Here is a 25,429-nt window from a genome sequence, read left to right as displayed (position 1 = left end):
CATAACAACCATCGTAGATTGCACGTAATCGTTCACTTATTCCTAATATAACGGCGACCTTATATACGTCACGTGTACATACATATGTTCATTGATGATGGGCAACGGTACAAAACTTGCGTTACCCATTTCTCTCTCTCTCTTTCTCTCTCTCTCTTTCATTCTTATACAAATCTCAATGAATCCTAATTAAATTAATCCATTTCTATACACATATTCTTAATTATCGTTAATCGCATATTTAAATGTCTCTTACAATTGCAATTATTTAACCATTACACAATATATCAATATATATGTATATATAAATATGTATATCGAAAATGTTTCATTTAGTAATTCTAAAGTACAATTATCATACGTTGACTATATACAAAATGACAAAATTGAAATGGACGCAGAAACAATTTTGATAATAAAACGAAGGGAAAACGAATAAAGAGAAAAATATAAAACTGTTAATCGTTTATGAGAAAGAAAATGAATAAATGTTTAACCGTTAGGAAAAACTTAGCGGATTTATACAGAAAAAAAATAATATTATTTAATTAATTTGATCATATAAAATATTTTACGTAGTATAAAAGTGAACACCTTTTAACTTGGTACTCGCTTTGTCCATAGAGCGAAAAAAAAAAACAAACAAACAAAAAAAAAGAAACGGATAAATAAAAGGAATAAAAAAAAAAGAAAAGTAATAAAACGAATTAGTTTTAGTTCGAGAGAAATTGTTGTCTAAGTTCTCTTGATAATTGGCGAAGGTTTGGGAATACTACTTTGAATGTGAGCGTATTTCGGATTTTTCGCTGGTCTGCCATCGTTAAGGAGTGGCTTATTTAAACCCGCAGCAGATAAACTTAAACGAGATTTAACGTTTGCATTAATTATAGTTTTAGTCGGGACTGTGCCTGCAGTTGAAACATTGAGCGACGTTGAAGACGAACTCTTCCTTTTCGATAAATTTGGACTTAATGTTACTGTACTGTTCAATCTCGAGGATGTGGGTGTCGTGTTTTGAAAATTAATGAACGATCTTCGTTTCTTTAATGGTTGTTGTTCCGGTCTTAACATAGAACGTCCCGCTGGATAAGGTCCTATCGATGATAACCGTCGAATTGGTCTCAACGATTTCTCGATCGGTGGCTGTAATGAAAATATTTACGTTCGTTCAATTTAATTCATATTTTCAATCGATTATTTGAATAGTAGATTTGTTTTAAAACGCGTTCTGTGCCAAGCGTATCGCATCACCGATTTTTACACGTTGACATATTTATTATTTAATGCATTAAAAATGTGTCACGAATTGCGTTAATATCAAATAAAATATCTTGAAAATAAATTCAATTTCAATGTTAATCGATTAATCATAAGTTATTGTATATTATATCGTACAATTTTCATTCTTCTACCTGTTTACAATCTTTGTTATTGTTTTGATCTCGTCGATCTTGGAAATTACTTCAACGGCGGATTTGCGTAAAGCATCCAATTTCAAACGTATGTAACTCGGTGTGTTTTCACCCTCGAAGACGAAATCGTCAGAAATTTCTTTAAATATCTCATCAGCGTTATCCGTATCCTTCTCTTCGTCTTGTACGAAGGTGTTAGATCTGCCCGTATTTGTTAAATTAGACTTCGACGGCGATGTATTCTAATTGAAAAATTCATTTTTCAAAATACACAAAACAAACGTTATCACGAGATTTCATTTCAAATTGTATACACAAATAAAATATATTTCTAAGATATAATCCTACCTTCTTATCCATAGGCGATAATTTAATCGACAAATTGTCCGTACATTCGCTAACAAAAATATATAAAATACATAAATATTATGTTTAAAGGAAAATTTAAAAAAATTATCGTTGAATAATATTTGAATTAAACGTAAACGATTAACGAGTAAAAATGAAACATGAAAACAAAACAATCGATAAAATGAAATATTAATAAACCTGATGATTCCATTTCCATTAACATTAACTCGTTGAACAAAGGGTGCATCCGGAGTATTGATAATAATATCATTGCCTGGTGTTTTATTACAACTGATACTGATATTTGGTACATATGGTTCGGGTATAATAGTACTGAGAGTATCTTGCACAAGTTGAATTATAGTTTCCGAGGATAATGGTATTCCCGACGATAATTTCGAAATATCTGTCTCTTCTGTCTAAAATCACGATTAGATTTGATCTCGTTCGATTAATATTTATAATCTATTTATTTCTAACAATGATGATGATAATGATGATAATATATATGATAATAATAATTATGACGATCGTTTACTTTACCTTTTCAATCGTTGTTTTCCTTGGTGTCGTATAACGCATTAATAATTGACTAAACTCCAATGCGAAATCAGCAGCATCCATATTGTCTTGTATTCCGTACACGTTTAACCGACTCGACAGTAAACACTAAAATGGGTGACTGTTCGCAGACTGAATCTTCTCTACCTATCTTGTTTACAATATTGCTATCATTTGACTTCCAAATGGAACGAAAACAATCGGCTATTGACTACATTGAAAAACATGTTTACATCGATAGAACGAGGAGAAACAAATCTGTATATGGGTTTTATTTTAATATACAAAATAATTCAATATGTGTCTATGTATGTATGTATGTATGTATGTATGTAAATATCACACGCTTTTAACCAGTTCACTATGGCGGTAACTTTGAAAAGTGTATACCTACATTGGTATCATCAATATGAAAGGATAATTATCTCTAATGATCATAATTGAATAAAACCATAAGAAATGAAAAACGTAAAAGATTGAATATATCGATTCTTAATGATGAATGAAACGAAACGATTGCAAGTCATATAATTAATGAACGTAATTAAATCGAATGAATCTTAAGAGTTGAATTAATAAATGAAACATCACGATGTAATTACTTTAACTCTTACTTGAGATCGTTGAACGCGAAAGTCCTTGGAAATAAAAATGAGATCAAATTTTTCAATAGGTCAGGGATTAACGTAGAAAGAAAATCTCTAATAACATTATTCTCTTTGTGTTGTTAATATAATTTAAAATGAAATAAAGAAAAAGTAAGAGAAAATATAGCGAAGTCTGATATAAATTACGGTTTCCCGTTTAGATTCTCTTCTTCTTCTTCTTCTTCTTCTTCTTCATGGCGGTCGTGTGACAGGAGACAAAACGGTTTGCCTTCTCGCACGGTTTCAAGATCTACCAATGATATCTTAACTAAACGAAATGCCACCCAAGGTGTTAGCCCGCGACGAAGATGGCACAAACTCGATAAGCTGCGTACCTTTTCCAACGCGTTAGCTCCTGCTACTGATGTCAGAAAGAGAGAACTAAAATATATATTTAATGTTTACGATGATAAACCATTTATTGACTTTATTCGCATATATTATTTTCATATTTTCACGAAAAACTCTTCTTTTTCACATTTTCAATATCATCCAATAAAATTGAATTACCCTTTTATTTACTCTCGCGTGTTGCATTTGCTTCACCCCTTCTATTAATTTATATTTAAATTCTGATATTGTGTACAATGAAAAAAAAAAAGAAAAAAAGAATCGAATCGTAACGTTCAATATTTACGGTCTAACAATTATAATTGATATCCTATATTTTCTTCGAAAAAATATTGTATTTTGATTAAACCACACGTGAAATTTTCTACATTCCATTTAACAAGAGAAAATATTGGAGATGACCGAATAATAATTATTCGAAAGTTTGTAACGAGAGAAGTTGGATAGGGGTTAAATAAATCAATCTATCGAAAGGCTAGAATTATCGACAATAGTTTCATCTATTATACCGAAGACAAGAGAAATACACACGTACACACATACACACACACACATATGGCGAATACTATTCGTGTAGCATGATAATTTATCGATATTGGGAGAGGAAGGCGTTGAACCGGTACGATGTAATAATCGTTTCGACGTTGCAAACCCCTGTCGACGCCTCCTCCCCCCACCCACCTCCTCCTCGTAATTTCTACAGATTTATATGTCTACTATGGGTGTACACAGAAGCAATTATCCATGGCGACACGATGTAACGATCGTGGTTGAGACGTTCGTTTGCTGCTCGTATTACATTCAAACTCCATCTTCCCATTTTACGATCTACCTCCTATGCTGTTCCTAATTACTTCGTTTCACGATCCGTCCGCAGAATATACGCGAAATTTCCTTAGCGACCTGTCAGACCCTCGTGTTCAAAGAGAAAACAGAACAGGACGATGATTAGAAACTACTTTGGTCCGATTAGTTTACTCCAAGAGAAATATCGATTACGTATAGTGTGTGTGTATATATGTAATACGTCAAGTACTATATTATTTGTCTTATGACTATTTACATAGAATACGTTCATTAGCAGATGTAATGGACAATTAATATAATTTATTGACATGAATATTTGGATATACAATATTAATTACATCTGTTAATACAAATATTGGTTGTTGTTATTAGAAATAATTTTGCTAAAATTGTACGTAGAAGATGATCGATATATTGGATTAATTTTTTTCATTAGCACACGTAATGGACAATTAATATAATTTATTGATATGAATATTTGGATATACAATATTAATTACATCTGTTAATACAAATATTGGTTGTTGTTATTAGAAATAATTTTGCTAAAATTGTACGTAGAAGATGATCGATATATCGGATTAATATTTTTTTTGGCGGTCCCGGACATTTCTTCGAACTTTTTTCATTAATGATAAAATATTTGCGGAGAAGAGAGAAAAGATTCCGTTGAAAAAGGGATTCCTGCACGAATTGGACGATAACTTCCGGGTTCAAAGGCGTGCTCGAAACATCGACCAGCACCGCCTGTAATCACGATTCGATTTCACCTCGTTTTACGAACTTATCTTTCCCCCACTCGAGACGAACTCTTTTACTCCGAACGAAATAGGTGAACCAGTACAGGTAAAATAATACGATTCACCTTAAATTCTACGAAACTTGCTTTTACATTTTCACTTGAGAAATGATCATCGAAATACGATGAGAATCTTATCAAGTTCGATGAAACGAATCGTACGATGATGATATAAAACAAATCAAATTATTTCCAAAATAATACTTTATAAAAATGTAACCTTAAAAGAAATGCAAAATAAATAAGAAAAGAAAAAATTATTGTATGAATAATTGATCAGAAGTGGCCTCTTTCGTCATTTTGAAACAAAATAGAGATATAATATATTCGAGGAGATATTATCAAAAGTGCAAAATCATTTCGATCGTGTAGCATTCGCGATTTAAGCAACCGTTGGCTACCAACGAAAGAAAGAGTGAGAGAGAGAGAGAGAGAGAAAAGAAGAATAAAAAAGTATGAAAAGGACGAAGAGAGGACGACGAAGAAGAAGGAGTTTAATCCGAGGAAGGAGACGATACTTTGAAAGTGGTAGGGAGTAAGTAAGTAAGTAAGGAAGGAAGGAAGAAGAAGAAGAAGAAAAGCATGCACAGCTGCAAACTCTGACGGCGTGCTCGTGCCGCGCGACGAGCCACGATCGTGTGCTTACCCGTGATTGTTCGAGCAAAGCCAAGTGAAGCCAAGCCAAGCCAAGCCAAGTGAAGTGAAGTCAAGCCAAGCCGAGCCAAAGCAAAGGCAAGGCAAGGCAAGCCGAGCCAAGTTATGCCAAGCCGACCAAAAGACGACGAACAAGAAGACACAACTTGGGATGACCAGAGAGAGAGAGAGAGAGAAAAGGAATGGAAAGTAGCCGAGAGTGAAAAAGAGAAAAGATACACCGGTGAGCGGTGCAATTGCAACCGTTGCTGTATTCCTGCGTTTGCCTTCTTGCCCCTTCTCCGTCTTTTTCTTAACAGTCTTGAAAAGGAACGAGAAGATTAAACGAAGAGAGAGAGAAAGAGAGAAGAAGAAAATACCCCTAACTCGAACTATACATGTTTTTATGTAAGTATTGTATTTATATGCATATACATACGTTTAAGTTTTCCTTTTTTTTTTTTTTCAATTGAAAAAGTTTACAACCACACAAATAGAGTCTATGGTATCTTCCAAGAGCCATCAAAGATTATTAACCGAGGGAAAATTCGAACGATCGTTGTTCTCTCGTTGGGCGTTATAAAGTAATCGTAGAGAGAATAATCTTAACGTTACGAAATAAATTGTTGCGTGTACGAAGGAGGTTAAACGTTTATATATTGGTTGATGCGTTGGTTGCATCTGGAGGGAAAGAGAGATAGGGGGATATTGAAAGAAGGGTAGAAAATGGAGCGAGGTCGGACAAAGACGGAGGTAGAAGAAGAAGAAAATGAAGAAGTAGAAGAAGAAGAAGAAGAAACAGGAGAGAAAGAGGAGGAGTAGGAGTAGGAGGGGGAGGAAGAGAAGAGAAGAGAAGAGAAGAGAAGCTCCGGGTTATAAAGCAGAAACAATGAACGAAGTATACTCGTGACAGGGGCTTCGTAAGAACACACGTATATACTCGTGATGTATGCTCTCAGTTCAGAAGCTTCGCAACGAGATGAAGTCTGATTGCACTCCCGCGCACTCTGCATGCCCATTACAACTACTGTTAAGCGGCAGCTGTGTTCTGTCCAGCGACTCCTGCCACGGTCTTTTACCTTCCGTGAGAGGTTGAGAATACCAGAGAGAGAGAGAAAGAAAGAGAGGGAAGAAAAGAAAGAAATAAAAAGAAAGAGTGAAAGAAAGAGAGTAGTAGTACCAAGCCGCACGTACTCGGATGCTCGGCAGATAGAGAAGATATTTAAGAAGATTTATGAGCTCCCGGTAAGACCTCGAGGGCACATACGGACACGTTGGTGTCGTCGTACAAAGAGAAAGGGATAAGAAGGTAAAGTGGCAAAGAGTAGTGGGGGTCAAATAGAAGATACCAAGGAAATACGATGGAAATTGGAAAGCTAGTTAGAACTTTGAAGAATGATATCCACTATCCACCTCCCTCCCTTCCCCCACCCCATTCAAAGCTATTCTTTTTCATCTCGATCAATTCGAATATCTATCTCATTTAATCTGAAAATCAAATGCAAATTCTATACACTTACACTCTTAAATTACACACGTAAGAGAAAAGAAAATTCATTTATTACGAAACAATTCGAGATCACATTATAAGTTTAACTGGAAACCAAAAAAAAGAAAATGAAGGAACGACAAAATAAATCAAGTATACATTAGACGTTCTTATTTCCCTACGAGAGAAGGAAAATAAGGGACGTAGTTCTCCTTGACAATAATTTTGCGCTCGTGTGAGTGAGAATGGTCGCCTCACGGCGCGCGCACCTAGCTCGAAGAGACCGACCGAGTGAATCACGAGTCCGCCACCTGCCGGAGCGTGACCTCTTAATGTGCATGCCGAGAAGACGAGTTCCTCCCTTCCCTTCCTATCCCCCTCCCATTCCCTATCTCTTTCTCTTATACACACCCGCAAGATCGTATGCGTTCTCTTGCTATCTAAAAGAAAGAGAAAGAGAGAGAAGAGAGAGAGAGAGAGAGATAATGGAGAGAAAAGGAGAGTACCACTAAGCCGTCCCTTTTCCCTTTTATTTTGTATTCTTTTATTTTTCTTATTTTGAACTCTTCGTTCCTCGCGTTCTCCAATCCTCCCTCCCTCCCTCTCCTCCTCCTTCCCTCCCATCTTTATCTCAAGTCCGAATGTAATAGCTCTGACGGACTTCCACTAGCTCGCATGGGTACGTCATTCTCCTAACGTTCTCCAACTCGACACTAACGTAAGAGAAAGAGAGAGATACATGAAAGATGAAAGAATGAGAAAGTGATGAGAAGGGGAGGTGAGGTAAGGGCGAGGAAGAGAGGGTTATACCGGCCGAACGGAGCCTGGGAAAATGACTGGATAATCGACGTACCAACGTTGCCCTCCTCCCCTCCCCCTTCTCGAACGCATCCCGCGCGCGATCCTCGAACGCGAGCGAGGTCAAAGGTCCTCGCCGTAAACCCACCGATGTTATTACAGGTGTATGGATCGCGGCGTATTACGTGTAAGACGTGTGTTGGTACCAAACCAAGCAGGTACCTACGTTCCCCATGTCGAATTGTAATGGCCAGTTGGAGAAGAAAAGTCGTCCCATTTATCCTTATTTTATTTTGTAGTTCTTTATTTTTTATTTTGTCTTCTTTTTCTTTTTCTTTTTCTTCTTCCTTCTTCTTGTTTTGATTTTTTCATTTCTGTCTCTTTTCTGCTTTCTCTTTTTAACTATCTCTTAATCGAATAATGATTTTTAATAATACGACGAGTAGGTTGCATTAAACTACGTGTTTATACGTTTACGTGTAATAATATTCGATTCCGAGTAGATTACTGGCAGAATTGGATATAATTTTCTTATTAAATTTTTTTCATTAAACATTTTATGTATACGTGCTTATATATATATATATATGTGTGTGTTTGTGCGTGTGTTTATGTGTTTCTATATGGAAGTGAATTTAATAGGATGTGGAATTTAAAATGAATTATAATCGAGGTGATTAATGTTAGTCGATTCACGAAAAGAATTGTAATTTTCGATTTAAATAAATCTCTAAAAATAACCACCTCTATTCGTATTCGTTTACAGTGCAATCGTTAATTATTGTGAAATTTAATAAAGAAGAAAAAAGAAGAAGAAGAAGAGTAGGATGAGGATGAGGAAGAAGAAGAAGTAGAAAAAATAGAAAGGATTTATTTTCGGTCAAACGATGAGGTCTGGTAATCTTTTATCCTTGGCCATGATCAAGAATACACACAGGACTAACGAGTCTGAACACGACTAGAGAAGTGAAAAGTTATCGCGAAGAGTAGAGAAGAGGATGGATCCTCGGATGGATCATCGATCTTTGTCGATCGCGACAGGAACGAGACTCGGACTCGATCGGATTTACAATCCTTATTATTACCTTTTTCTTTTTTTAATTTTTTTTTTTTCTTGTTATTCCTTGGCAATTAATAGAAAATATTCAACAACACAAACGCGTATATAAAACTCTTAGCGATCGTAAATAATAAAGAGCCCGTTTATTTCGATAGCGTCCTAAGTTCATTTTTTATTTTTAGCAACACGAAATGTTCCTTTTTTTTTTTTTACGACAGTTAACTTCCAATCGTAGATGTTATTACGGTAAACAAGAAGGAAATAAATATTAAAACGGACCTAGATCATTTTTAAAAATAAACGTAAAATTTCACGTTTCGAGATACATCATCAAAAATAGAAATGAACGCGATTAGAAAAAAAGAAGATACTACGTTTATTGAAATTATTATTAATGATAATATATAAATAGATATAGATATAAGTGAATTCAATTGAACGTTTATTATCGTAAAATTCTATTATCGTGTAGATGATTCGACATAAGTATCAAATAATTTCGAATTCATTTAAATAAATTTGAAATTTGTCATTGAAAAGAAATAACAAATATTTGATTTAAAATCACGATGAATATTTATAAGACTCGTACCAGTAAATATATTCATTTTTTTTTTAATTGGAGAGATTTTGTTGTTGTTGTTGTCGTTATTGTCAGAATCAGGTCTCCATTCGTCATCGATCGAGTAGAAATTTTCGAAGGCGATCACGTTCTCGAGCAAGGAGACGTTGTCGGCGTAATCGTTTGTCCTTCTCTTCGGTTGATTAATGGGGAACACGCAATCGACGATCTTTCTCTACGCCTACCATACACTTTTTTCAACCATGTGGCTTCCAATTCAACGAAAGAGAGTCTTTCTTTCAAACCATAACACATTCTCCGACTACTTGTCGCGAACTTTTCAATATACCATATCGTTCTTTTCCAATCGATTCGAAGAATAACACGATCGTTTGCACATAAACCGATTCTCGGATTTTATTCAATCCGAAGGTTTAATCATTTATTGATTATTTTAGTACGTTACGTATGACATTCCGTTTGACCAGCTTTTAAAATCCCGTTAATTCTTACCAAAAACCATATTATTCGCATAAACACTTTATTTTTTATTAACATATATAAATTCTTAAATATTAATATACGTATTCGATGGTTTTTTTTTTGAATAACTTAATTGAATACAATTTAAATGAATGATTTTGAATTCGTTGATACGTGACGTATAAAAAAAAAGAAACATCGAAATAAGAATTCTCTTAACTCGTATGCAATTAATTGAAGTAAGACAAAAATGAATAATTTGATTTAATAAAATAATTATAATTTCTATTATATAATTAATATTAAATATATATTAGATAATTAAAAACTACAAAAGAATATATTAAATTTAAAATATATATATATATGTTGAAAATTCATTAATCCCTTTTCCAAAGTGATTTCATTAACGATACGATAATTATCTCTAGTCTCGGTCGTTATCGATCGCGTAAACATAATGAAATTAAATTCTACTCAACATATATTTTATAATTTCGAGTCCCATATCTATATAATAATTACTTGAAGAAAAACCATTCACGGATATTCAAAAGAGGCTCGAAGAAGAACGTAGAACGAAGCGAAAGCACATGAAGCGGTTCTAACGAGACCTCGTAAAATCAAAGATTCAACGACTCTAAAAAGAGCTCAACGAGCTTCGTCTCGGAAAGGATCGGGGATGCAAAGCATCGAACAACGATCGTATTCTCGAACGTAAAAGGTATTCTCCGATGGAAAAAGAAACTAAGAGGACGAAGACAACGACGACCAATAAGACGAAGAGAAGGCGAAAAATACGAAGAAAAAGAATAAGAAGCCGATTGGGGAGGGAGTGAGAGAAGAAGAACTAAAAGGAAAAAGAAAGAAATAAATAAATAAATAAATAAATAAATAAATGAATGAATAAATAAAAAGAGAAAGAGAGAGATAAGAAAGAAAGAGTAACAAGAAGGGCAAGGAAGATTTACGTAACGGGCTCGTACGCCGCCGCGCATGACTAAAATGCATGCGAGAGTCCTTCTTGATTGTGAGTGTGTATGCGTGTGTATATACGTATGTGTGTGGCATGGTGCAGCCGCGGTTTTGGGCACCTGCTCTGAGGCCGTGACCCTCTCTTACCGAGGAAAGAAAGGGATGAACAGAAGAGAGGGAAAGAATCAGAAGAAAAAACGGTGCACTGTGTATGCACGTACGAACGTACGTACGTACGTGGATACGTGCATGTGAGAGAGAGAGAGAGAGAGAGAAAGAAGAAAACAAGAAGGAAAATAAAGAGAAGAAGAAGAGAAGAAGAGAAGAGAAGAAAAGAGAAGAGATGAAGGAGACAGGCCGAAGAAAAGGAACGTTGCCGGCGTTGGTCTCGCTGATTGACGAGCACCGGAGTCACTGAGATGCTGCCCGGGAGACGGAGTAATAAAGCACGTGCGCGCATAAACGCGAGAGAACGATCTCGCCGGGTCTCGAACACCTGCCAGCTGCGCTCCGAAATCGAGCCATGGCTCGACTGTCCTCAGGGGGGCCATCTTCTCCTCTCTTTCTACCTCTCTTTCTACCTCTTCTTTGATGTACCAGACGGTATACACCAATCCCTTTTACCATCTCTGCCCGCCCCCCCCCACCCACCCACCCTTTTGTTTCATCCAAGGATATGTACTCGCAAATGTTCTTCTTTTGTGAACTCTCTCCAACGTACGGGCATCGATCGGATTTTATCAATGCTTTTTTTTTTTTTTTATACTTATTGTATTCGCTAAGATTATTATAGATATTATTGTTGAAGGGGATATAATATTGTTTGTTATTAGGAAAAAAAATAGGGACGATGGGGAGGATAGGTATGATTATATTTTAATGGGAATAATATTTGATCGTTGCGATATATTATAGCTCGTTGTTGGAATAATTCGTGTCTTTTTTTTTTCTTTTTAATTGTACGATTATAAATGTTAAATAATATTTATATCTCTGTGATAGTTATTATACGGAAGATGATAGTTTGTAATGTTTGAAATCATTTCGCGAGTGCATGCATAAATAATAGGTTTCTTTACGATCGAGGTAAAAGATACAATCGAGATCGTTAAGGGAAGTTAAGGGAACATACTTTAAAAACGTCCGATCCTTACGATATATTTGCCGATAAGTGATTTTCACGATCGTCGAGGGCTCATTAAGATACTAACCGTGGGCCGTACGGAATAGCCAGCATAACGAATGCGGCGGATGCGATTATCTGCCGAAATATGACGCTAATGAATTCAACTGGCTTGGGCGTTGTACGGGAATAAAATCAATGAGTGGATTTTACTGGAACGTAATCGATGTGGGTTTGCGTTATTTCTTGCGGAAGGAACCCGAAGCTTACGAATATGTGCCTTTTAATGAGGACGATTAAAGCTCTAACGAGTTATAAATATATCTGAAGGATAATAATACATCGAGAGAGTATTATCTATTATTTTTATTTATTCTCGATCATGCAGCACGGCTATTGACGATCGTTAAATCTACAAGAGAAAATAAAGGAAAAATCAAACGCAGTCACACGTGTATAACCTACAACGTGTATTACAGGTGCTTTAAAATGATAGAAATAAAGAAAGCAAAAAGAGAGAGAAAGAGGCACGCGTAACATGATCCATAAAGCGTGTGCAGTATCCACGTGAAAGTAGTTCCATTCCCTTCCCCCCCCCTCCCACCTCCTCACTCTTATATACAACCTTCGCCAATCATAGCAACGAACTCGGTAAGACGTGCGAATGGATGCCAGTTAATTAGAATTAATGCGCTTGCCTGTCATCTTGGATATCGCTTTCTCGCTCCCTTCTTGTCATGGTACGTTAAGAAAAGTTTCTTTTCGATCCGGTGCTAACGATCCCTCTCCGCACTTTGATCAGAGAAAAGGATGATGATACTTTTTAAATGATCTCATCTTTTTTTGCCATTTCACTTCTCTCTCTCTCTCTCTCTTTATATATATATATTCGTTTATACATTTTCTATTAAAATTTGTCAAATTAAAGATAAGAATTTACTGGCCTCGTTTTATGTTACCCATTTTGTTATCGGATACCCTACATATACTTTTTCGGTATCGAATGAATAAAACTTTGATGATGAATATAACGTACATAGTTGGAACTCGTTTTCCGATACAACGATATAAACTGTACGACGTGTGTAATTACGTTTTAAGTATCCCGCTTTAAATGGGTTTGTCGATCATTCTCTTCCTCAAAATCGATATTCGCGTATACGATGTAATTATACTTCTGTGCAAAGAGTTTCTACTCATATGTTTATTATAGGACAATTAGTTACGAGTGTTCGGTTTGTCCTTAATAAAGTTAATGTAAAATTTTGTTAATGAACATTTCCAACGGCTTAAAATATAATAATTATACGATTTTATAAATCTCAAAATTTTCATTCTAGAAATTCTCGTTTGATTCGAATTTGCACGTTCTCGAAGAACGATCCTTTTTCATCGTAACGGCCTCGAAATGTTTTTCAACATCGGTGCGGCGCGTCTTGTCGCTCGTTTCGGGACCATCATTTGTAAGTACAGGGCAATTTGACTTTTTCTTACTTGGCTCTTGTAAGAGCCGACTGACGATAATAATTCGCTGAGAAAAGAAAAGGCCCGGCCTGATTCGGTCTTGGCGAATAACTTTGGTACCGAGTGAACGAACATATAACAACGTTTGTGCCGTTGTTCGACAGAAAAGGCGACATCAATTTGCTTTTAACATTAAATTTGTCGTTTACTTCGATAACCATTGAGACTTTTCATTTTTCCTCCCCCCCCCTATTTTTCTTTATTTATTTATTTTTCCATTTAAAAAAATTCACGAGTAATATACCTATATATACAATTTTCGTAGAAATTTTATTACGAGAAGGATGAGTACGGTAAGAATTATTTTTAGAGTCGCGAGTTGATTCATGTTTATACCTTTCGCGAACAGGTTCCTCTCCCCTCTCCCCTCCCTCCCTCCGATCCCATCGTCGAATTTTTGACAAACAAATAAAAATGTCGTTGAGGATAGTGGCAAAGGTTAAGACACCGAAACAACTAAATAAACGATCCTCTGTCATCTTGTACTCGCTTCCATCTTGATGATTTACAAAGAGAGAAAGCTACTTACATATGCGGACCCGTATAATCCCGGTCTCGTACCAAGCGAATCCTGTTTCCGTAATGTAACATCCACATTATATAGCACCGGCTACATTGCAATTCACATTCGACTTTGAATTTGAATATATCCTTCTCTCTCGTTCTTCGTTCCATCCGAACGAATAACTCGTGAAATTGTTCGAGTGTGACTCCTAACTGTAAACGTTTTAACATTATACAACTACTAACTCATAGAAACTTAGAACTAATTAAGTTACCAAGTGAATTTCGAATAGAGTTTCGAACAAAGTGGCTCGCCTTACCTACAAGTTCGAATGGTTGCCATCACTTCAGGGAGAATTTCAAACTATCTTTTCGATTATATCCCATTAACTAGATACTTAATATGATATTCATTTAAATGTAATAATACATATTTGTAAATTTATCGAGAGAAAACATTCGTGAAAATCTATCTCATCGTTTGACGTAAGATTTGTTTGTGAATAATAAAAAAGCAAAAGAAGGATAAGAAGCGTGAATTGGATAAGAATGATCGAGAACTAATAAGGACAAAAGTATGTTTCACGAAAGTGTGGGCTTAACTGAGTAATTTTGAGATACCGATCGACGTGGAAATCATCGTCTTGGCCGATGCCGGGAATGTCAGCATCGCGTCGGACATCTGCCAGAGTTCCAATTGCCGTGTCGTACCAGAAATGCCAGCTCGTAACACCGTGGCATGAGGGCTTCAACAAGAAAACCACCGTCTTACGCTTTATTGCTTCCACCCGGTACACCCTTTTGCTTTTTATCGGTCAGACGTGCTATCCGTGAGTCGCCGTTCGTCGTCTCGAAATCTTTTCGAGAGCTCCGTTTTAGTCGAGTCCAACCAAGACGTCCGACTTCCGCCTTTTGCGGTACCAAAAACTTCTTTCTTCTTATACATTTTTTCGTATTTCATGGTATTTAAGAGTCTCTCTCTCTCTCTCTCTCAAGTGATATTAATTGGAAATAAAATCTTATCGATAGTTACAATTTTTATCAAACGATCGTACCGAAACTTTTTTTTTTCTATTCGAGTTATCGAACGTCCGGTGAGAGAGATTTTTTAATTTTAATTTTTATATGTAATAGAATTATTTGTAACATAATTATAATAATAGAAAGAATTAATATATAATAAAAGAATTATTTATATTATAAAATATTTATAATAATTATAATAGAATTATTTTATTATATACAGGTGACTCCTCCTATAACACGATAGATAGGTTCCTAAAAAATGTCGTGTCATGTGAAACCGTGTTATATAAGATCCAAAGTTCATTATTCCTTCGCGTTATTATTTTAAGGTAATTTATTTTTTAAATACGTTAATCAATCATTGTAGTATCCAGTGCTGTAGAAATACAGTGCTGTACCAAGATTTTTATAATTTTTTAATCGTGTTAGAGCGAAACCGTATTATAGGAGAGTTACCTGTATATGTATATAATAGAATAAAAGAAAAAAAAAAAGTAAAACATAAGAGAAAATAAAATCTACGAATTTATGATTACACCTATTCTACGTAATATTCTAATCCTAATCTCATTCCTACAATTTCACCAGGTAATAAACCAACCTTTAACAACGGATAATTTACGATGGTAGTAGCGTTTGACGAGACGCAGATGTCCGAGACGCAGATGTCCGAGACGCAAGGGTGTCGGGACGATAAAAATAGGATTAAAATAAGAAATAGTATCGTCCTTGTCTAGGACGAGTCTACGTTGCAATGTAGCCGGTAGAAGAAAAAAAGCGAGCCAATTTTCTGTTAAAAAAGAAAGAAAGAAAGGGGAGGGAAAAGGGGATGTTAGAGGAGGGAAGGACCACACCATCGAATTCGGTGTGTTCCTTATCCAATTTCAACGAGTCTCGTATAGATCGAGAATGAGATCTCTTCAGAAGTCACCGCTGTTGCAAGGACTTCTCAAGATCCTTCGATTTCGATGGATCTCATCGGCCCCCTAGGCTTTGTGCTTCCGGTTCGCGCCGGATAATGATAGGTTCTTCGATTCGGAAAGCTTACTGCAGAATGTACCAGAATAAGAAGAAGAAGAAGAAGAAGAAGAAGAGTAGGTGGGGGGGGGTAAGAGATGGTGGAGGGGGAAGAGGATGAGGCAGACGAACCTTTCTTTTCTTCGGACATCCATTATGCCACTATTTCACAACGGAAGAATCTGACCTGGCAGGGCACAGTAGGTCGAAGGCAAGTTGCGCACCTTCAAAGGAGAACACCTGCCCTCACGGAGACAATTCACGAAGAAAAGACAAGAGGAGACAAGACTTTCTTCGCGATTTCCAATTCGAATACGAGACAGCATTGATTTTCACAAAGAGTTAACACTTTGTTATATGTTTTTTTTTATTTATTTATTTTTTTTTCTTTCTATATATTAATCCCAATATTTATAAATTAGTACGATTAATATTCCTAATCGTATTAAAATCCTTTCTGCTTAATTCTAACAATAGGATCTAATTTGAAGTAATGTTAATCTAATATTCTTGTGATATATAACCAGAAATGAATATTAAACGAAAGGTTAAGCAAATTGAATTTCGTAGAAGAAGAGGAAGAAGAAGAAGAAGAAGAAGAATAATATGGAATGGAATGGTTGTAGAAAAAAAAGGGATAAAATAAATTCAACGAGCCTTCGTAGAAGCAGGATTTTACTGTCGAAAACGTACGGAGTCGTTTTCTTCGAGAATTTCTCTCTTGTTTCGCGAAGGCGGAGACGTGGATAAGAGGAAGAAAGAAAACGAGCGAAAAGACAGACGTATATAGCAAAAGAGAGAAAGAAAGATAGAGAGAGAGAGAGAAGGGTCGAGACTCGTGCGTCGGTCGATGATTTACACGCGCCCTCGTAACGAATCTATTAATTATTTATGGGGAGTCGCGAAATTTATTTGCGGTACGCCGCGGGGATTCGACGGCCTATGGCCTTAGGGATCCACCTCGAAAATCTGCCTGAAACATAATGGCGTTCCTTCGCACGCGTGCTTGTCTCTCTCTCTCTCTCTTTTTTTTCTTTCTTTCTTTCTCTCACTCTCTCACATCAGTTTAAAAACTCTTCCTCTTTATCTCCTGTTCAAGCACGGTTAATCCTCATTCTTCCGATCCTTTTAAAGTAAATCCTACATATTTTTGTTTACTTTTATTAAACAACTATAAAAAGAAATAATTCTATTATGTTTATTAATACGAATTTTTAAATTTATATGTTAGTTTAAAATATCGATATTGGAGAATGTCAAGATTCATATGATAGCTTGGTTTATGTCCAAAATATTAATGCATAAGAATATGCGCAAATTTAGCATTTCGTATTTAATAGGCATGTGTCGATATTCATCATGCGAATCTTAACGTTCTCAACTTTTACAGTAATATTTTATAATAATTACAGTAATATATATTTAAATCTCATTAATAATATATTATTCTAATTAAATAATAACGTTATTATTTTGTAATAAACACCAAAAATAGGCAATACTAATCACGAGTCATTTCGATTTTATATTAAGAACAAAAATGAATACCTACGACATCTGTCAGACGTGGTACAACTCTTCACGCTATAATTGTTAAAAAATCCGACAGAAATAAGATGATGATTTTTGCTAATGTAGGATGGTCAACCCTTGAAGACAACAAATTGCATAAAGGAACGACGGCTAAGTTCTTTGCTTTTCATTAATAGTTTTTAGCGAACCGAATCGGAAGGTTTCCTTTGTTTCTTCGAGAAAGGCGAGACATATGGCGCGAGTCACGCATTCCTTGGCGAGTCATTCTCAAAACTGGATGTTACCCTCGTTACCAGAAGATACCGCGACACACCCTTTTGCTCCACCTTTTTCTCCCCCCATCCCCACCTCCTATCCCCAACTCGTCTTACTCTTTCTCTCTCTCTCTCTCTCTTTCTTTCTTTCATTCCTTTTTTTAGCCTATTTTCTATTTATCTTTGGTTTCACTTTAGCTTTTTGTAAAATCACTCGATAGATTGAAAGATAGATAGAGAAGGAGTGAGAGAGAGAGAGAGAGAGAGAAAATATATTCTTTTCTTCGAAAATAAATTCGTCACGGTATCCAGACGGTTGTAAATTATTATTGCTACTATCGACGTCGCGAAAGGCGTGTTCCTTTCCTCCTTTTGATGTTCTATCCACGTTAACGTAGTCTTTTTCCTTATACTTTTTTTCTTTCCTTTTTCTTTTTTTTTTTTTTTTCCTTTCGCAAAGACTTAATGAGACTTCTAATCTTCTGCGAGCAAGCCGAACGAAAAGCTGACACCAAGGGTGCCGCACCAAAGTGCCAGTTAAAAGGATTCGAGTAGGCGTCAGTGCAGAGCAATTAGTCTTTTCAACTTTTCCGTTATACACCCTCTTATGCCACCGTAATTATGCTTTCCCGTATTTGCTTTACCACCCGTGATTTTTTGTTTTCCTTCCATTCCTTTTTTACTTCTTTTTCTTTTTTCTTTTTTATTTTTCTTCTCCCTTCCTTTCTTTGCTTTTATTTTTTTCTCCTTTTGCGGTATATACATCGTGTTCTTGTGAAAATAATTTTTCTCTAACATTATATTTGGATATAATTCATTTTCCTACCTACAGTTTGTCATACTGAAGTAATTCTTACCTCCACTGTCAATTAATTAATCAATATTTTTCTTGTAATATATTATATTTTCTAATTTTTATATACGTGGAAACGTATTTTAGGATTATTAAATATTGCATTATAAACAAATGTTTATTCAAATTGACTATGAAATCGGGTACGAATACTCGTGTAACTAACTCACTTTGCATAAACAAATGATTGACATTTTTCAATTTCTTCGATACTAAAAAATTTTTTAACTTGTGTAAATGAGAAAGAATTGAATGATTATTGTTCGTTTCCATTGTTAATACGATCAAAGTTTCTTCGTATGGTCTGAAGAGAGAAAGTATTGTAACACTTGTGAGCAACACAATATCAGTGGTTCACTTCGCAAAGATTTGGTGTGCGAATTAGAGCAAGTCCTTTCTTCAAACGTTCGCTCTAATTCGGTACGAGGAGAGTGTGCAATAAGAAGCTCAGCGGGAAACCATTCAGGAATTTCTCTTGGAAAAAGAAACGGGTTCGGGAATGAGTTCTAACGAGAGAAAAAGATTATATCTGCCTCTTGCAGCTTGCTCAACGGCATTAAAAGCCGTACGACTGTGGACTGGAAATGACAATGCTTACCTGTCACAATATATACGAATGCTACAATAAAATATTTTGGAAGTCTTAAATACTCTCTTCTTAAAACGTACGTAGCATTAACGTTATCAAATAAAATGGTATGAGAAAAACATATTAAACAAAATGTTAAAGTAACAATTTTGCTTTTATTTAATTTCAATAATAACGATATAATGTAAAAGAACAGAAAAGAAAATAAAAGAATAGAATAGAATAGAATAAACGTCGAATTTAATAGAATAAAATGGTATGAGGAAAAATTATATTAAACAAAATATACGAGTAACAATTTTGCTCTTATTTAATTTCGATAATAACGATAGAACGTAAAAAAAAAAGAACAGAAAAGAAAATAAAAGAAAATAATAGAATAAAATAAACGTCGAATTTAATACAAATAATACAAGAACAAAACTCTAAATCGAATTTCAAACGATTACCCGTTTAAATCGTCCCACAGAATTGTTAGATTGGAGAACGGTAATAGTAAAATTTCATTGGAATTACATTCGCGTGGTTTCTACGTAGCCCGAAGGAAACCGCAAAGAGATCATCGATCTCTTATGGTGAAATCGACTTTTGGATACACACTAACGTATACAAAGAAGAATGAGAGACTCTTAAAACAACACCGACGATAAAATGGAATTGCAAATCAAATAAAAGCCCGAGCCTAATCTTCCACCTCGAAATCATGCTCCCGCAATCTCGTTTTTAATCAAGTCCGATCGCGCGTCGTTCCGGACGAAATTCTTCTCTCTCTCTCTCTTTCTCTCTCTCTCTCATTCTTTCTCTGTTATACATCGAACAGAGTGGATGATTCGGCCGCGTGCGTACGCGGCCCTCCATTGTACTCCAAATTGGCTTTTTGTGGCGAGTTAATATAACATCGAAGACGTTTGCAATTTTTTAGTCGACGGGTGGGAAGAAGATTTTAAAAGAAAAAAAAATCTTCAACAACACACATTTAAGTTCGAGTAAGAACTTTAACTTAACCGTGTTAGTGATCGATCGATAAACGAACAATAATAATACGATTATATTTATAAGATGTAAAACTGATAAAACGATTAAACGATACGATTGATAACGATCGTGAAAAGAAAAGAAATATTCAAAACTGAGATCTATAACGTTAAACGCGAAGAAAAACGTATATTATATGTAGACACACACTTTGTATAGTACAGAAATATAATATTTTACTTTAGAAAAGCAAACAACTGGCCAACGTATATTATACGAGAACATATTTCTCAAACATAAGTGTCCTCGAACGGAATAATCGCGAAACACGAAAAATATCCACTCGATTTCCTTTCATACGAGGACTTACGCGTTCAACTTATTTATCGAGAAAAATTCAAAAGTGAGATTACGCTCGGGTGAATATATTTTTCTCGTTCCTTTCTTTAAATCATCATTCCTTTTTATCTTTCATCCGAAAAAAAAGGGAACCGAAAGCCCGTCTCCTTCTTCTTCTTCTTCAACTTCTTCTTCTTCTTGCTTTTCTCGAAACGTCCTGTATGACGTGACGGTGGTGCTTGTTATTACGGTATTACGGATATCGAATGTCCTTTTTGGTAAAGCATGCCGTGGCGCTACATAATACATGCCGAAACGATAAAGAGAGAAAAAGAGAGAAAAAGAGAGATAGAAAATAAGGAAAGGAGAAAGGAAGATAGAGAGAAGAGTGATGTGGAAGAAAAAACCTAGTTCTTGTATACAATGGCGACGAGCACAGCCTGCCTGCAGTTCCGCCCACTTCCGGACCCTCGATGCATTCTCGAAAAACGATGTCTAACTACCCTTACCGCGGCTTAGCAGCAGCAACAGCGGTAGCAGCAGCTACGTTAAACCTTAGAAAGAAGCACCACGTTTCTTCTTGCATTTATTCTCTTCTCTCTTCTTTCTCCCCCCCCACCCCTCTCACTCTTCCTCTCTTTCTCCTTTTCTCTCACTCTGTCCCTTTTCTGTGTTTCGTTCTCATTCATTCCTTCTACTTCTTTTACTTTTTTCTTCCATTTCTAAGAAATATACATCGGGAGATGCTACGAACAAGGAACTTAAATATTATTTCCTTAAAATATATATTCAATGATTATTCTCGTCTCTCTCTCTCAACATTTTATTATTTAATAAACACGATAACGTAGAGATAGTTCATTTCACGTTTTAATATATAATATCGAGCATCTTGACCAACATACGTTCGTTTCTCGTACAATTTCAAATGAATTATTATAAAACGTAGGTTTAAAAATATATATACATATATATATCTTACAATAACTGCATATGTATCTACCCCAAAAGTTATAAGATAAATCTCTCGAACAAGACAATCTGGCAAATGATATAGAAGGATGTAATAAGATAGTTAAATTACAAGAAGAGTTCCTCGTTAGAGATTCGTTCCTTCGAATTTATTTCGTTCCGGAATATACGTAAGGACCACTCACTTTCGTAGAAAGAATAAAGATTCTCTCTTCGTGAATACACCCACGCGTATCACAAGTTTCTTTATCTCTCTTTCTCTCTCTCTCTTTCTCTTTCTTTCTCTCTCGCCCTCGCGTGGCAGAGAAATTTTTTTCAACCCTCGCAGACACGCTTCTTGGAGAAGAAACGCGAACGGATACTCTTGGTGGGCCTTTATTACGGTTATTCGAAGGATCACGTATATAGTACCCAGGCACACCCCGTAACACCCACTTCCCTCTCCTTCAAACTCGGTTACGGGATACCTTAGGCCGTAAGAAGTTAAACGGACGCGTTATTTTCTCCAAAGGACACTCGACACTTTTGCGAGTGTACGCATGAAAACATATGTGTGCCTTGAAGAAAACGAACAAACAACACCACCGTTACGTGTTCTACTACTACAACTACAACTACTACAACTACTACTACTACTACTATTACTAAATATTAATACTAATACAACCTACGTGATCGCGTGTGTCCACTATGGGAAACTTATGTTCAACGATAAGTGAGTGCGAACGAGCTATATTATGACTCCGATCATTCCAACATATCTACGTTTCGATTTTCACGAGACAACGAGATCGAATTCGATATTTCTCAATTCGGTTATACGCGACTGACTATGAGTTTCGCGATTTAATCTGCATACAACCGGAGAGAAAATCGTACGAAAACGACCCATTTATTAGGTATATTTCTTTTCTGTTCTTTTCCGTGAAATACAACATGAAATAAGAGAAACCGGATATCTTTAAGAAAAAAAGAGAGAGAGAGAAGAAAACATCGAATTACATTAAATTTTGACTTTCGAACGTGCGGTCAAGTTTTCAAAAAAAAAAAAAAGAACAAACGTTTTCAAATTCATTCGACGATTTAATTAGATAATTATTTTGACTGCTCTTTTTTACAGAGTATCTAACAACGTCTTAAAAGAACCAGAACCATTGACTCAACATCTTTTCAAATGTCCAGAAGATCGTTTCTCTCCTCCTCCCCCTTTCCCCTTTGCACGTGGTTAGCTTCGATAAGCGAAAATACAAAGAGAAAGAGAAGAGAAGATAAGAACATTGCAACTTCATTGGCCTTGCGCGTCCACCTTTTTACTTCGCTCACTTGACCCTTTCTCTTTCTCTTTGGATAGCAGCGATTTCATTTTATTGCAAACGATTCACTGTAAAAGTGTGTTCGTTCGGAACGGATACGATTTTACGACGAATACGGGTTACGTAGGTGTGGAAACCAATGGGGTAGAGGGGGGAGGGGCGAGGCAAGGGGGAATCGTTCGAAATCGTGTTAGTGATTGCGTTACGAGTCGCATTGCGAACGTGATTTTAATCGAACGAATATGACCCTGAATCGATAAGACCCGCTTATCTCGTGTAATTCTCGTTAGATGAAAATCAAATCGAATTTAGTTAGTTAGCATGCAGATTATTATATTTAAAACTAACGTGTCACCCCGTTTGGGCTCCTTAAAATGAAAAAGGAAAAGAAAATACAAAGGAGAAGACAGAAGAGACGGAGATGGAAAAAGGGCAGGTGTTCCCGAAGCCACAAGTGTCGTTCGAACATTTCTAACGCGACCAACCAGCAGCCAGTGGTTCTCAAGTGATCTGGACAACGTCATTTGAGAAAGAAAGAAAGTGAAAGGAAGAAAAAAAGGAGGGAAAAAAAGGAGGGAAAAAGGCGAAGAAAGAAACGTTCCGGCGAAAAATATCTGGACGAGATGGCGTTGCTGTCCAACTTCTGGACCACAAGTGGGGTGTTCGTAACTGGACACCAAGCAAATGTGATCTGACGTCAAACAGGAACTGAAAAAAGGCGGAGTAAGTCTCCTCTTGTTACCGACGCCATTGATTTATCTAACGGAAGTCGATTAGGCTCAATCTAACAGTTCGTTGCAGAACGAATCCGAAGGAACGAATATCCGTATCTACGTTTTAGTTGTTTCCAAATGCGTACGAACACACGATTTCCATTAGATTATTTCCTATATATTGAAAAAAGGGGAAAAAAGGAAAAAATAATAATAAAATGTATAAAATTGTTAGGATTCAAAATGGTGTCGAGACACACATTCGAGAGGTCGCAACAACTTCCGATCGATAGAATCGAATTTAAAGCACAACGCACCAGACTGATCCGTATCAGTCCTTTTTTACGAAGGATTTGCACGGCTTTGAAAGAATTAACCCGTGGCCGAGCAAAGGATCATCCTAAATAAACAAACGCTCGTCCACACGACCTATATCCCTACTATAGTATTCACGAAAAATAGTTTTATCTGTGTGTGCTGAAACTTTTCTTTCTCTCGTCAATAGATTTTGACGATGGGGCAGTGAGAACAGCAACAGAGGCAACTGAAGAAACGGCTGTTCAGCATCATTCTTGCAAACGGGATCCTTACAAGAATGAAGTAAGCATTGTGGAAAGGCAACTGCATCAGATCTCGTCCTTTTCCTTAGTTACTATGAATACATGAGAAAAAAGCAGAAGGTGAAGAAGAAAGAGGAATGAATTGGTAGGAAGCAAATGGCGAAAGAAAGTGGTATGCTTTAAACCGCCCTCGATTCATTTTCTTTTCCCACACCCTTCTCCCTTAACAAATGAATGGCTTTTCAACATTTACAGGCCGCGTTATGTCACCGTTTTCTCAACCTTTCTTGCTTTTTCAAGTAAGCAAAACGGAGCAAAGATGCTGCCCGACGATTATCTCAATGATCGATCGAAGATTCCTTTCTAACGATTTTTGACGTGACACGTTTCTTTCCAATTTGCAAGCTTCGTGACGGTGCAAAAATGTTTTCGCTCTTCTGCACGCGATTGTAGAACAAATTCTTTGTTGTATTTAGGATTCCATCGAACGGACCGAATATTTTCTTTTTTTTATTTTGTCCTTTGCTATTTTTCTTCTCGATTCATATCGAACTTATTTATGGATACAATCGATCGGAATGGGCACGTTCGATGTTATACAAGGAAATCTTTTCTTATTTCTTATCTCTTTCTTTCTCCTTACCCATATGAAGAAATGATTACAAAGAAAGGATGAAGATAATTGTTATATTTCGTTTGTGAATCCTACGCACGGGTTTTGCTATTGGAAATCTGCAGGAAGTGGAAGAGCCGGATGAAGCAAATGCCCTTTCTTCCACCATTTTAAGATCTTCCATTCAGGTGTAATAATGGTCAGTTAAAGACTATCCAAACATCGGGATTCGCCCACACATATCTGCGGACCGGTATCCTTTTCCCGATGAAAATTTTCCTTTGTATATGTATATCTTTTCGAAGTCCTTTTCCAATGTTGAACTCCTCTTTCATACCCGTAGATTTTTATCTATCTCGAGACTAGACTTTCCTTTGTGCTAACTATGCATAGAAAAAAAAAAGAAAGAAAAGGAAGAAAGATTCTTTTAGCATAAGAAAAATTGCAAACGTATATGTAATAAAAAAAAAAGAATTTGTATAAAATTTCAACATAATCAATGTCGTTATTTTGAATATTAATATTATTATTATTATTATTATTATTATTATTGTATTATCATTTGTCTAAACAAACTAACAATATGAAAAGGT

At 35.9% G+C, this 25,429-nt stretch overlaps 1 protein-coding gene and 1 long non-coding RNA gene across 3 annotated transcripts; one reads left to right on the top strand and one right to left on the bottom strand.

Moving 5' to 3' along the window:
- Positions 1 to 698: 698 nt before the first annotated feature.
- LOC122514140 lies at positions 699 to 3,373 on the bottom strand. Of its 2 annotated transcripts, XM_043630804.1 has the most exons (6): positions 2,939 to 2,990; positions 2,307 to 2,475; positions 1,962 to 2,182; positions 1,761 to 1,809; positions 1,413 to 1,654; positions 699 to 1,143 (listed from the first exon to the last, which is right to left on the bottom strand). In XM_043630804.1, exons 2-6 carry the CDS (start codon positions 2,385 to 2,387, stop codon positions 1,122 to 1,124), a joined length of 615 nt encoding a protein of 204 aa, XP_043486739.1. In that variant the 5' UTR covers positions 2,388 to 2,475; positions 2,939 to 2,990; the 3' UTR covers positions 699 to 1,121. The 2 variants fall into 2 exon arrangements, with proteins under 2 accessions (XP_043486739.1, XP_043486738.1); XM_043630803.1 differs by having other exon boundaries at positions 2,307 to 3,373.
- Positions 3,374 to 4,778: 1,405 nt separating this feature from the next.
- On the top strand, positions 4,779 to 24,351 carry LOC122514139. Its single transcript, XR_006302955.1, has 2 exons — positions 4,779 to 5,969; positions 24,169 to 24,351. It is a non-coding gene; the product is annotated as an uncharacterized LOC122514139 (long non-coding RNA).
- Positions 24,352 to 25,429: the final 1,078 nt, after the last annotated feature.

The sequence above is a fragment of the Polistes fuscatus genome, unplaced genomic scaffold (assembly GCF_010416935.1).
Source record: "Polistes fuscatus isolate 324 unplaced genomic scaffold, CU_Pfus_HIC Scaffold14, whole genome shotgun sequence".
NCBI lineage: Eukaryota > Metazoa > Arthropoda > Insecta > Hymenoptera > Vespidae > Polistes > Polistes fuscatus.
The sequence above is the reverse complement of the archived record's forward strand: the minus strand, read 5'-3'. Positions and strand labels throughout refer to the sequence as shown.